The 13,680-nt window shown below is 47.7% G+C and overlaps 1 protein-coding gene across 1 annotated transcript in view; it reads right to left on the minus strand.

Annotated features, from left to right (window-relative positions):
- LAPTM5 (lysosomal protein transmembrane 5) overlaps positions 1 to 3,191 on the minus strand; it is a 42,182-nt gene extending 38,991 nt beyond the window's left edge. The window contains exon 1 of the mRNA XM_073317709.1: positions 3,025 to 3,191. Coding sequence (XP_073173810.1) covers positions 3,025 to 3,102 — 78 coding nt within the window. The 5' untranslated portion in view covers positions 3,103 to 3,191. The remainder of the gene's footprint in view (positions 1 to 3,024) is intronic.
- Between the last annotated feature and the right edge of the window lie 10,489 nt (positions 3,192 to 13,680).

The raw sequence follows: 13,680 nt of genomic DNA on the forward strand, positions 1-13,680 counted from the left end.
TAGATAGATAGATAGATAGAGCGGGTGGATGGATGGGCGGGGAGAGAGAGAGAGAGAGAGAGAGGGAAAAGCCACAGAGTTTGTGAAAAAAGAAGTATGCAGGGAGAGGTGCTATTGGAAAAGTAAGCATGTTTTCCATACTCTGAATTGGGCAGTTTCTTGTGTCAACCCAGCTTTGCAGGGGGCTGTTCTGTCCCTCACATAAAAACCAGGCTTCCCACTAGCTGTGACAACACGTTTTTTTGTTAGTCACCCTTGAAAATCTGCAGAAAATAAAATTAGAGGAGATGCTTGCAAGCCCAAGCAGCCTAGGTCCAGAGTCTTGCCCATTACCCTGCCTCCGCAATGCACAGGGGCACCCTGGCAACTGGTTAACTGGCATACATACGGCAAGACCTGTGGCTTCAGAACCGCAGGCCCCTACGCTCCAGTGGGACAGTCTCAGAATCACAATTCAGTCCCTGCTTCCTGGCACCAATGAGGAAGTAAACTGTACCAGCTGTTCCCCGGCACAGCTCACTTCCACAACAGCTAGCGAAAGGGAGGTGGGAAGTGCCCCCTGCCCACTCCACAGCCTGCCCTGCCCACTCCCCATACACCTGCATGAAAGAGAGAGCAGCAGCCCGCCCCATCATGGAGCACCTGATGATGCAGGTGGTCTATGCATGAGAGGGGAGGGAGATTTATTCCCCCTGACTCCCCTGCATGTAGGCAGGAAAAATCCTACTCTGAACCCCACCTCCACCCAGAGGCCTGGGCAGGCTGCAGCATTGTCAGCGTCCTTGGTCCTTGTATTGGTATCTGGTGAGACGCTCAATAGCTTCACCTCAAGCTTTGTTGAACACTCAGAGCATCAACTATGGAGCTATTCTCTGAAAATAGCTTTTTTCATCATTGAATAACAATCTCTGAGATCAACTGATAAAGAGTCAAAGAGCTTTACAAAGGAGGTCAGTATCATTATCCCTGCTTTACAGATGGGGAAACTGAGAAACAGGATGGCAAAGTTACTTGCTCAAAGTCACCCAGGAGGCCAGTGGCAGAGCCGGGACTACAAACCAGGTGTCCTGAGTGCCAGGCCAGTACTCCATCCACTAGGCCACGCTGCCTCCCCCAGTATTACATTTTTCCAGGTGACCACAGCGCTGTGCCACAATTACTGTTTTCTGCCCACCATCAGGACCACTGATCACAGCTTTACAAACAAGCAAATAAATATGGACTTAATTATAATCCTAAAATGTCCCCTGAAATGACCTTGGGCTTGACTGAAATCCCAATGGAATCTTCCCATTGGCTTCAGTTGCATTAGGATAAGACTCTATGTTCACTGACCTGTTGGAAAAGGGGAAAATGTTCACAAAAATTTTGATATCTCCTGAATTCATGGATTATATCAATCTCATCTTTTTCTTTTCTTTTTTTTAAGCACCCTCATAATAGCGGAGAAAAGCCGAAAAGCATGATGGGCCTGTACCCTAAAGGCCCAACAACCCGAATGCAAAGAAACTGATGTTTTAAAATCTCAGGATTTTTAAACTAGTCTCAGGGTATTTTGGGGCCTGATGCATCATCTGTGAGCACTTGGCTTTGGCAATGCTGCTACAGAATCTGACAGCTCAATAGGTTGCTTATAACCATCAACGTCACCTTCTATTGATGAGCTTATAACCATCAATAACACACACCACTCCTGTTTGTAGCATGCTTATAAAATCTGTTGCTCACGTATTAACCCTTTATAATCTGCCTATAAATGGAATCTTAGTGACTGGGGCAATTCAAGCTTCCACAGTGACTTCCCATTAAACGTGGGCCAAATCTCAGTGGGTGCAATTCAGCATAGTTGCCCTGAAATCAATGGAGCGACACCAATTTACACCAGCTGAACATCTAGCCCTATACTGGGATGACTCCATAGATACACTGTGGACCTGAAAACTGCGGACCTGTGTGTTGCTTTTAAGCTGTGGCTTTGTGCTGGGAGAGGTGACGCAGCTGCAGAGCACTGGGGAGTCTGGCAAGCCAGCCAACCGATGCAGTGCTCGCGGGCGGCGCACCCATCAGCACCATGGAGGAGTGCTGTTCCGGCATGCTGCACCCTGCCAATGGATGGTGACACCCCCTCTCCGGCAGAGGAACCGGGACACCCACTGCAGCGCAACCACCCCACCCCTTCCCAGTGCAACAAGTGGCCTAAAACCCACAGTGTCCCGCTGCCAACCGGGCGACCTCTCGAGGCCCCGCTCCTTGGTTGTGCTCAAAAGGTGTGCAGGGCAACTGGAGAGGTGATTTGAAGCCATTTTTGTACTCCCCCAATCCTGGGCTGACTATGCAATGTGTCATAACCTCAGCATAAGTTACATCCACCAGAAAGCTACTCTAACTATGTCACCAAGCAGCACTTACAACAGCAGAGACCCCCCCAGCCACACCCTATCCCCCCCCCCCCCCCCCCCGCACACACACACACAGCGCTAATCCTCCCAGGACAGCCACGGCAACTTAACAGAGACATAAGATTCAAAGAGAAACCAACTGAGAACCGGGTACAATGTCTAAAAGCTGTTAGAGAAATTAAAGACATTCACAATTTTACCTAGATACTGTTTATAGCTCTGATCCATACACACATGCATGCCCACACCCCACTATAGATTCCTAACCTTAACTTTTACACAACCCTTTGTATTGTCATCTCACTGTACAATTTGCAACCAATGGATCCGCCTGTCTACACTGAAAACTTGTAGGATTCACAGCGCCGACTGCAAGTGCAAAGGCTCATACTCGAGCAGCAGAGGAAAAACAGGAAGTGCGGTGAATTTCCATCAGCTCTGGCAGAAGAACCTAGTTCAGAAAACTATCAGCACAGTAGGTTTCTTTTTTCCCCTCTCTTGTCCATTGCTCTTAAATCATAGGCCTTCCCCCACCTCTCAGGAACACAGAAAAGTCAACACTTTGGGAACTGTTTGATTTCCCAGTTTATAGCTTTCCTATCTGTCCTTGTATTTCGTAACTTACCACATGGTAGATGCCAAGAGTGACTGTTCCAGTCTTAATGTTGAAACAGCAACATTTCGGGGGCGTCTGGGGGGACATTTTTGATTCCTTTCGTCTGTTGTGGAGCTCCAGCTGCTGAATCCGAGGCAGCTGCACTAGAGAGACCAAGCAATGCAATGTAACATCTTGTTGCTCAACTTCCTTCCTGGTCTATAAATGTGTCAAGTCATCTCCAGAGTCACATGAGGTCTCTGAGATTTCCAAATGCAAGAGAAAACAAAATCATGTTGAAAGCAGCTGATGTCTAAATATTGCCTTTAAGTGATTAAATAAGGATTTAGGAGACTAATTTGAGCCCCCACATTTGCAAACCTTGGCCCAAACTATGAAAATGTCAGCAAATTCCCCTTAAAAGAAAATCTATTATTGCAGGGTCCAGAGTAAAGACAACAACATCAACAACAAAGCATCCATTCCACCAACCCTGCAGGTGCCCAGACATTTTTCATGGAAATCGGAGGAGCATTCACACACACACACAAGTAGCCATCTTGCAAATGATTTATGCATTGTGATCATCCTTGAAAATGTGATTCTCTAAGCCTCACCATGGTAGTTTTGTAATTGACCTAACCCATGTACAGCACAGTGCACCCAGGTGCCCAGTGCTGGGTATATGATAAGTCATCACCCTCTACATGAACCCTACCCTCAGTATGCATGTGTCATAATGGCATGTGGGCTTTAGGGCAATCTTGTGGCTTTGGGCCATGGCTGGCAGAGAGGGTGAGAAGGTGATTGTCTATCATCAGCGCAAGAAAAATGGGCCCAATTCATGGCTGCCCTAGGTCACCCTAGGGTTGCCAACTTGGTAATATTTAAAAAACAGACACTCCAGCAGGAGTGCCGGAACTTCCCCTTCCCCGCCTTTTCCCCACAAAGCCATGCCCTACCTCTTCCCCTGAGGACCCGCCCCCATCTATGCCTCTTCTTACCTTCACTCTGTCACTCACTGTTTTTCCCCTTCCATCCCCCCACCTGGGTCAGGAGGGACCCATCTGCAGAGCCGGGGCTGGGAGCTGCAGCTTCCCAAAGCAGGTAGGAGGCAGCCCTTGCTAAGTAGGGGCTGGTGTGGATGCTGACTTGGGGCCTTCCCACCTCCCCCGACCTCAGTAACTGGACTTGTGTTTCCGGTCAATAGATCTGACCAGACACTGTCAGGCAGGGCCAATCGGAGGGGGGGGGCCAGGAGGGCCATTTAGCTTGGGCCTCACGCTCAAAGGGGGCCTCAAATTTAGACACTTGTTAATGTTTTGACATTTGATAAGTTTCGCAACTTGTTTTTATGAGCATCCCTATCGGACACATGCTCTCAGCTTAGAGCTGCAAATTTAAGCAACTAAGAGATGTGATTTGGTAAAAGACATACGTTTTTTGTTAACTGATCTAGATTTTGTCATATTAAAGAGTTTAAAATGTTCATAAATATTAATAAAAATATATTGGTTCTGATGACAAAAGATTAGACCGTGATGAATGTGTCCTCTCAGACCAGCTGATTATATAAACAAACCACTACTAGTGGCTGGTGCTGGGTCAAATGAGTGTTGAAAAGTAGAGAATTGTTGCATTTTAGTGTCTTTACAGTTTTACATGTAGTTGCCTAAGGAATTATTTATGTGTGAGAATTCGAACTTGGACACTCTGGGGTGTTTCCTAATATTACAATTGCATTGCGTATTTTTGTCAGTTTGCCTGCATCATTGGCTTCAGGTGAACGCACCTGCAATGTGTTGAAGCAGGTAAAGAACTATCACTGTTCCACTATGGGACAAGAGCGTTTGAACGGTCTCGCCATGCTTAGTATCAACTGTGACACTGCACGAAAGCTAGATTTTTCCTCAATAATTAGTGCATTTGCACAGAAAAAGGCTAGAAAAGCATTTGTTAACTAAAAAAATATTCAAATTATGTCTCACTCTTTTTTTGGTGCCTTATTTTGTTTTCATGTGTCATCATTTTTTATTTTTGTTATGGCTAGGGACCTCAAAATCTGGAAGCAGCCTGGGCCTCTCTGGACCTCTAAGAGGGCCTGCTATCAGGTCTTGATCAGACTTTCCGGTTGAAAACCAGGCTCCTGGCCACCCTACCTGCGCCAGAATAATCTGGGCGTAAATCAGCCATATGCCCAGTCCCTTGCCCACAGAAAACACCTCCAGCATGGGGATCTTTGCAGCAGCCAAGGCCTTTCCAGGGCATGTCAGAGGTGCCTGGGGTCTGGGAGGGGACATGGCCAGTGTAGCCCTGCAGAGTGGCCAACTCTCATGGTTTTATTCTCAGTCTCACAATATTTGGTGTTTTTCTCAAACCTCCAGCTCTTGGAGTCATGTGATTTTAGTAGAATCTCCGCTTTCATTTTAAAAACCAAAGAAAGATTCCAGGCTTCTTGGTTGCAGAGCAAAGCTGGAAAACATGACCCAAGTGGGACTTAGCGGAGCAGTAGACAAAGAACCCAACAGTTATCATTATTTTTAAATCTCATTATTTTTAAGCCTATCTCGTTTTGGGGGGCCTTACTTATGAATTTTGAATGGCTGGGGTTGGCAGTCCTGGTCACATGTCCCTGCATTTCCCTGACTCCCACATGGGCTTTGGGCAGACGGGAGCAAATTAGGGCAGCCCGCAGGGTCAGGATCGGGGGTGCACTGGGGACCTCACCTACTGTTACATCCGTTAACAATACCCCTTCCTGCTCTGGCTTCGCTCCTCTGGCTGGTTGGGTGGGAAGAGGGCAGGGCCTTGCAGCACGGGCAGTGCCAGACTCCTTCTCTCCTCACACAGTGGGAGCACCAGGAGCAGAGTTGTGCCCAGCCCTCTGTGCAGATGCACAAATGCTGGGGGAAGCTGCTTGCACCCACCCCATGCTTTGCACTCCCAAGCAGAGCTGGGAGCCCTCAAAGCTTGATTTAGCCAGGCTTCAGTCATACATACTTTCCCGAAATACAGCGCAGGCGTCGATCGTACCAGACAGCAAGTGCAGTAAATGGCAGGAACCATTAGTGCGTCAGAGGAGACACGTGAGGAGGTGTGACTTAGCTCCCTTTATAGCCAGCCTATTGGTCTAGGGGATGGTCTTGGCTTCTGGTTCAAATCCTGGGGCAAAAGTGGAGAAGGAAGTGCATGTTAGCCTGTGTGTTATACAGAAGGTCAGATGACATGGCCCCTTCTGGCCTTCAGATCTAAGAATTCTTATGTAGAGACCCTTAGCGCTATATACACCCACTTACTGATACATAAGGGTGTCTCATTTCAGCTACGCGTTTGCCCTTAGGTGTCAGTTTAGTACTCAGGAGCTTTATGTTCCAGTCCCTGCAGTGCTACAGACTCCTTAGGTGTCCTTGGGGCAGCTCATTTAGTCTCAGGGTGTGTCTATACTGCAATGTAACACCCACAGTTGCCTGGGACTGACGTTGCAGGGCTACAAAATTGCAATGTAGACATTTGGGCTCAGGCTGGAACCTGGGCTCTGGGACCCCATGAGGGTGGAGGATCCCAGAGCCCAGGCTCCAGCCCGAATGACTATACAGCAATTTTATAGCTCCATGAGCCTGAGTCAGCTGACCTGGGCCAGTTGTGGGTGTTTCATTGCAGTGTGGACACACCCTCTCTGACCCACACCCTGAAAGGTGTTGAGGTGCCTAACTCCCATTGGTTACAGTGAGGATCTCTCCTCAGTTCCCAGTCTGTAAAATGTGGGTGATCGAACTTCCCTACCTCACAAGGTGTGGTGAGGATAGGTGCATTACAGGTTGTGAAGTGCTCAGGTACTATGGTAATAGGGGCTATAAAAGTACCATCGGTACAGGGTAAAAGATGTAAATTAAATTAATCTGGGGGCTACATTAATTTTTGCCTTTCTCCATCCAGTTATAAGCTGCTGTTCTTGCTGCACTCATTTGTTCTGGCCCCAGGTGTGTCGCTTCATTTTAGACTCCTCCCTCCAGCTCTTCGGTGTGTAAAATACCCCAACATATAATGCAGAGGGGCCAAACTCTGTAGTGACTTGTGTGATGATCTTTGCTTGCACTTATGCCACACTGCCACCAGGTGTCTCTGTGCTGTATTGAAAGTTCCAGGAAGGGGAGCTGTGTCTGGCCAGAGACAAAAACAGAGAAGTCATTGGGTTTATAGCTTCTCTCTGTTCTCTCCAGTAAATGCCTCTTGCTTAAGAAGTACTGGGGTTCCATATGTATTAGGACAACCTGCACGAGCCCTGCAAGATACGCATTGGTGGGTGGAGAGGAGTCTAAATAAGGGTGTCAGAATAAGTGTAAAAAGATTCTTGATGCCTGAGAGCGCTGGAAGAAAGTGGAAATTGCACTAACATACACTTTCCCTCTGAATTTAGCTAACTGTAGGGTGACTCCAGCTCTGGGCAGCAGCTCGGTAGAAACCAGCCCTTGCTGGGGTCCTTGGTGGGGAGGAGCAGTCGTCTTTGCGAGGGTTGCCACCTGTCTGGATTTTTCCAGGATCATCCTTTTCTTGAGGTGCCATCCTGGTAAATCTGCCAGGGTGCTCAGTGCATACAGCCAGTGGGCAAGTTTTAGGAGCTCAGGATCGTCCCAGATGTGCCCAGTTTTTGTATCTCAGAGGTGGGAACCCTGGTCTCTGCTCCCCAATAGACAGTCTCCCCTTGCTTTGCCTTCTGCCTACATTTCATGACAAAACTCAAACAGGGCCCCACCTCAGCCTGCAGGAATGTGGGCCCATCCAGATGTAAATACCAGCTTCGTTTAGTTCTTCTCCAAGCAGGGCCGGCCCTCGGCACCAGCAAAGGAAATCAGAAGGGGCGGCACGCCGGCCGTTCTCAGGGCGGGGCACGCCTCCCTTGGCGGCACACCGGCCGTTCTCGGGGAGGGGCACGCCTCCCTCCGCGGCACGCCGGCCGCAGCTTTTTCATTTTTTCTTCTTCGGCGGCCGCTTTTCTTTTTGCTTTGCTGCTTGGGGTGGCAAAAAAGGTAGAGCCAGCCCTGTCTCCAAGGCTTTTCACCCATAGACCTCAAAGAGCTTCACAAAGGAAGGGGAATATCCCCATTTTACAAATGGAGAAACTGAGGCACGGAAAGGTGACCTGACTTGCACAAGCTCACATCACTGGTCACAAGCTGACTATGGCTGAGCAAATAATGGATTTTTTTGGCTCAGGGGCCATTTCAAACAAAAACTAATTTCCCTCTGCTGATACCCACACCTTCTTGTCAACTTTGAAATGGGCCACCTTGATTGCATTGGCCTCATTAGAACTACAAAAGTGATTTTTCCCTCCCTTGGTATCACCCCTTCTTGTCAACTGTTGAGTATAGGCCACTTCACCTTAATTGAATTGTCTCGTTAGCATTGAACCCCTGCCCCCGCCACTTGGTAAGGCAACTCCCATCTTTTCATGTGCTGTATATTTATACCTGCCTACTGTATTTTTCACTTCATGCATCTGATGAAGTGGGTTTTAGCCCACGAAAGCTTATGCCCAAATAAATTTGTTAGTCTCTAAGGCGCCACAAGGACTCCTCATTGTTTCTACATACAGTGTTTTTTTCGTATTGCGTTACCAGACGTGAAATCCTGGCTCCACTGAAATCAGTTAGGTTTTGTCTAAGTTCCACTGGAAGCTTGGGACCCTTCTTATTTGCTAGGAACCAATTCCCAAGTGACTAATATTCCACAGTAACTAGTGATTTTGGATGCCTCAATTTTTGGGTGTGTGCTCTGTGCTGTCTGAGAATCAGGCCCCTTTAATATGTTTCAATTTGGACCCCTAGAAATTGAGGTCCCTAAAACCACTAGTTACTTTGGAACATTCATAGAAAACAATTTTCATCCATTGACTTTAGGTGGGTTGGCACTATCATTCCCATTTTACAGACAGGGAAACTGAGGCACAAAAAATAAAATGACTTATTCAAGGTCACCCATCAAGCCAGGAGCCAAGTAGGAAATAGAACGTTGATTGTCTGAGGCTCAATGTACTATGGGAAAAAAACGCAGCTACAAAGACTCAGCGATAGATCCATACTAGAACACTAGATCCAAACTCCTTCAGACTGCAGGAAAGTTCTGATCCAGATCCTAACTTTGAGGGTAGGGCCCGACTCTACTAACTTTTAAGATAACAAACCACAAGGCCTGGTAGATTTAAGCCAAGCCACAGTAATGGCTGAAGTGTCTCTGTGGATATATTCTGTGCTTGAGTTTTAAAAAAAAAGCGTTGATCTTATTAAACTTCTTCCATTTAAAAATTAGTTGCAAATGGAGATTTTATGTTTCTTCCCCATTTGAGGCCTTCTGTTTTCTGTCGAGATTCCTTCTCCATGCCTTCCTACAGACCAGTTTCTGGGCCCATATGAATGAAGGTTCAAGAAGATCAAGTAGTTGCTGATCAAATAAAAAGCTTATTCATTATGTGAACCTGGCATCCCTAGGAAAGCATGTTTTCCTTTCGAAACCCCCTTGTCCTTTTAGAGGCAGACAGAGGCCTGCTTGTGTGCTGCACCACGCTCAAACATACTGTAACCAAACTTAGTTCACAACGTGTAAAAACAAATAGAAAGTATGGCCCAGGCTGAGCCATTGGCTTCAAATAGTCCAGCACTGACTGAAAGCCACTGAATATTTGGACTATGGATCCCGGGAATGGTATTATCCTGAGGGGCCCTTTTCAGCAGTCTGCATTCCGAGGCCTTCAGACATCTGGAGGGACAAACAGAGACATTTTGCTGGAAGATCAGTGCGGTAGGAAGTCAGGGTGCACAGAGGAAACACAACACTGTTTTTGTAGCACTAAGGATATACATTTTGTACTCTCTTTCGGGGCCCTGTTACCTGCTTCTCCCTGGAAGGAATTCAACTCAAGATGAGCTTTCTCAAGCAAAGGATGCAGTTGGACAGAGTTTGAATTAGCAAAGCCTCAGCCCTGAGACAGCGCCTCACCAAATTCTAAACAGATCCAACCCCGCCTTGAAGTCAATGGGAGTCTTTCCCATCAGGCCTTTGGTGAGACCCCCCAAAGGCAGAATTCTTAGGTGAGAGCCTTGACACAAGGAAAGATTAAACCCAATGAACCACATGCTGCTCTCATAGACCAACATCACTGAGTTCAGCGGAGCTCCTCTGGATTCACACCAGTGTAGCTGAGAGTGGAACCGGGGTCAAACCCTGTGAGGAGGCCAGAACTGCAACGTTGCCTTGAGCTTATTTTTTTTCCTGCTTACATTTATATGCATCTTTCACAAATAGTCACATGGCCGCACCACTCTCTGAGGTAAATCCCTGAAGAATGCAGGAGATCTTCTGGCAAGCGTTTAAAGTGTCAAGAGACAAAAGTGAGGCTCACTATCCTGACTTTTCAGATGAGGAAATAAGGTACAGAGAAATTACACCATGTGCCCCGAGTCACATGAGAAGCCTGGGACTGAGCTAAGAAATGAACCCAAGCCTCTTGAGTCTTAGCTCAGTGACTTAACTGTGCGGCCTCTAGACACCCTTCTTTTAAGGGTCACTCAATTTCCACTTGACCCCAATCATGTTCAGTTCCAGCGCGTGATCCCAGCCAATCAGAAAAGTATCTTCCATAGTTCCTGACCAGCTTGCTTCACAGCATTGACTGACGTATTTGCATTTAGAGGCAGCCAAATAACAATGTGACAGCAGGACCCAAAGAAGCACCACGGCACTCCAGGAGAGCAATAAATCTCAGTCAGATGCTGGCACTCGGCTCTGCCACTCTAAATTCCATTTGAAGTGAGTCAGGCTCAAGCTTCATCTATTGCTGGGAATTGATGAGGGTTTGGTGAACCAAAAACCGGCAAACGACTCCTGCCTATACAGTCTTTTAATTAGAAAGATAAATGCATTTTCCATTCACGTACAGTGAGCAAGGGCAGCTCGGGAAGATGCAACTGTCCAAAGATTCAGCAGAAATGAGAGGCCCCTGCAGCTATGCAGATATAAATAAGCAACCGTTTTCATGTTCTCTCCACAGGTACTCATGTGGAGAGTGGACTAGATGATACATCTGAGGGAAGGGAACAGAAGGAGACTCCGCCGATTGGAAGGCATGAGATGCACTGTCCTAGGGATGGGGGTTCCACGACCACCGGTCCCAAGAGAAGGAGGCGGGTGGTGGTGGTTGGGGACTCTCTCCTCAGGGGGACTGAGTCATCTATCTGCCGCCCCGACCGTGAAAACCGAGAAGTCTGCTGCTTGCCAGGAGCTAGGATTCACGATCTGATGGAGAAACTGCCGAGACTCATCAAGCCCTCGGATTGCTACCCCTTCCTGCTCCTCCACATGGGCACCAATGATACTGCCAAGAATGACCTTGAGAGAATCACTGCAGACTACGTGGCTCTGGGAAGAAGGATAAAGGAGTTTGAGGTGCAAATGGTCTTCTCGTCCAACCTCCCTGTTGAAGGAAAAGGCCTGGGTAGAGACCGTCGAATCGTGGAAGTCAACGAATGGCTACGCAGGTGGTGGAGAGAAGGCTTTGGATTCTTTGACCGTGGGATGGTGTTCCAAGAAGGAGGAGTGCTAGGCAGAGACGGGCTCCACCTAATGAAGAGACGGAAGAGCATCTTCGCAAGGAGGCTGGCTAACCTAGTGAAGAGGGCTTTAAACTAGGTTCACCGAGGGAAGGAGACCAAAGCCCTGAGGTAAGTGGGGATGTGGGATACCGGGAGGAAGCACGAGCAGGAGCGTGCGAGAGGGGAGGGCTCATACTGAGAAAGAGGGACGACCAGCGAGTTATCTCAAGTGCCTATACACAAATGCAAGAAGCCTGGGAAACTGTAAGTCCTGGCACAGTCAAGGAATTATGAAGTGATTGGAATAACAGAGACTTGGTGGGATAACTCACATGACTGGAGTACTGTCATGGATGGATATAAATTGTTCAGGAAGGACAGGCAGGGCAGAAAAGGTGGGGGAGTTGCATTGTATGTAAGAGAGCAGTATGACTGCTCAGAGCTCTGCTATGAAACTGCAGAAAAACCTGAGTGTCTCTGGATTAAGTTTAGAAGCGTGAGCAACAAGGGTGATGTCATGGTGGGAGTCTGCTATAGACTACCAGACCAGGGGGATGAGGTGGATGAGGCTTTCTTCCGGCAACTAACAGAAGTTACTAGATCGCAGGCCCTGGTTCTCAAGGGAGACTTCAATCACCCTGATATCTGCTGGGAGAGCAATACAATGGTGCACAGACAATCCAGGAAGTTTTTGGAAAGTGCAGGGGACAATTTCCTGGTGCAAGTGCTGGAGGAACCAACTAGGGACAGAGCTCTTCTTGACCTGCTGCTCACAAACCGGGAAGAATTAGTAGGGGAAGCAAAAGTGGACCGGAACCTGGGAGACAGTGACCACGAGATGGTCGAGTTCAGGATCCTGACACAGGGAAGATAGGAGAGCAGCAGAATACGGACCCTGGACTTCAGAAAAGCAGACTTTGATTCCCTCAGGGAACTGATGGGCAGGATCCCCTGGGAGAATAACATGAGGGGGAAAGGAGTCCAGGAGAGCTGGCTGTATTGTGAAGAATCCTTATTGAGGTTGCAGGGACAAACCATCCCGATGTGTAGAAAGAATAGTAAATATGGCAGGCGACCAGCTTGGCTTAACAGTGAAATCCTTGCTGATCTTAAACACAAAAAGAGGCTTACAAGAAATGGAATATTGGACAAATGACCAGGGAAGAGTATAAAAATATTCCTTGGGCATGCAGGAGTGAAATCAAGAAGTTAAATAACACTTGGAGTTGCAGCTAGCAAGAGCTGTTAAGAGTAACAAGAAGGGTTTCTTCAGGTATGTTAGCAACAAGAAGAAAGTCAAGGAAAGTGTGGGCCCCTTACTGAATGAGGGAGGCAACCTAGTGACAGAGGATGTGGAAAAAGCTAATGTACTCAATGCTTTTTTTGCCTCTGTCTTCACTAACAAGGTCAGCTCCCAGACTGCTGCTCTGGGCAGCACAGCATGGGGAGGAGGTGACCAGCCCTCTGTGGAGAAAGAAGTGGTTTGGGACTATTTGGAAAAGGTGGACGAACACAAGTCTATGGGGATGGATGCGCTGCATCCGAGGGTGCTAAAGGAGTTGGCAGATGTGATTGCAGAGCCATTGGCCATTATCTTTAAAAACTCATGGCGATCAGGGGAGGTCCCGGACGACTGGGAAAAGGCTAATGTAGTGCCCATCTTTAAAAAAGGGAAGAAGGAGGATCTGGGGAGCTACAGGCCAGTCAGCCTCACCTCAGTCCCTGGAAAAATCATGGAGCAGGTCCTCAAGGAATCAATTCTGAAGCACTTAAAGGAGAGGAAAGTGATCAGAAACAGTCAGCATGGATTCACCAAGGGCAAGTCATTCCTGACTAATATAATTGCCTTCTATGACAAGATAACTGCCTCTGTGGATGAGGGAAAAGCAGTGGACGTGTTGTTCCTTGACTTTAGCAAAGATTTGACACGGTCTCCCACAGTATTCTTGCCAACAAGTTAAAGAAGTATGGGCTGGATGAATGGACTATAAGGTGGATAGAAAGCTGGCTAGATTGTCAGGCTCAACGGGTAGTGATCAATGGCTCCATGTCTAGTTGGCAGCCGGTATCAAGTGGAGTGCCCCAAGGGTTGGTCCTC

This window comes from Lepidochelys kempii, chromosome 19 (genome assembly GCF_965140265.1).
Source record: "Lepidochelys kempii isolate rLepKem1 chromosome 19, rLepKem1.hap2, whole genome shotgun sequence".
Taxonomy (NCBI): domain Eukaryota; kingdom Metazoa; phylum Chordata; order Testudines; family Cheloniidae; genus Lepidochelys; species Lepidochelys kempii.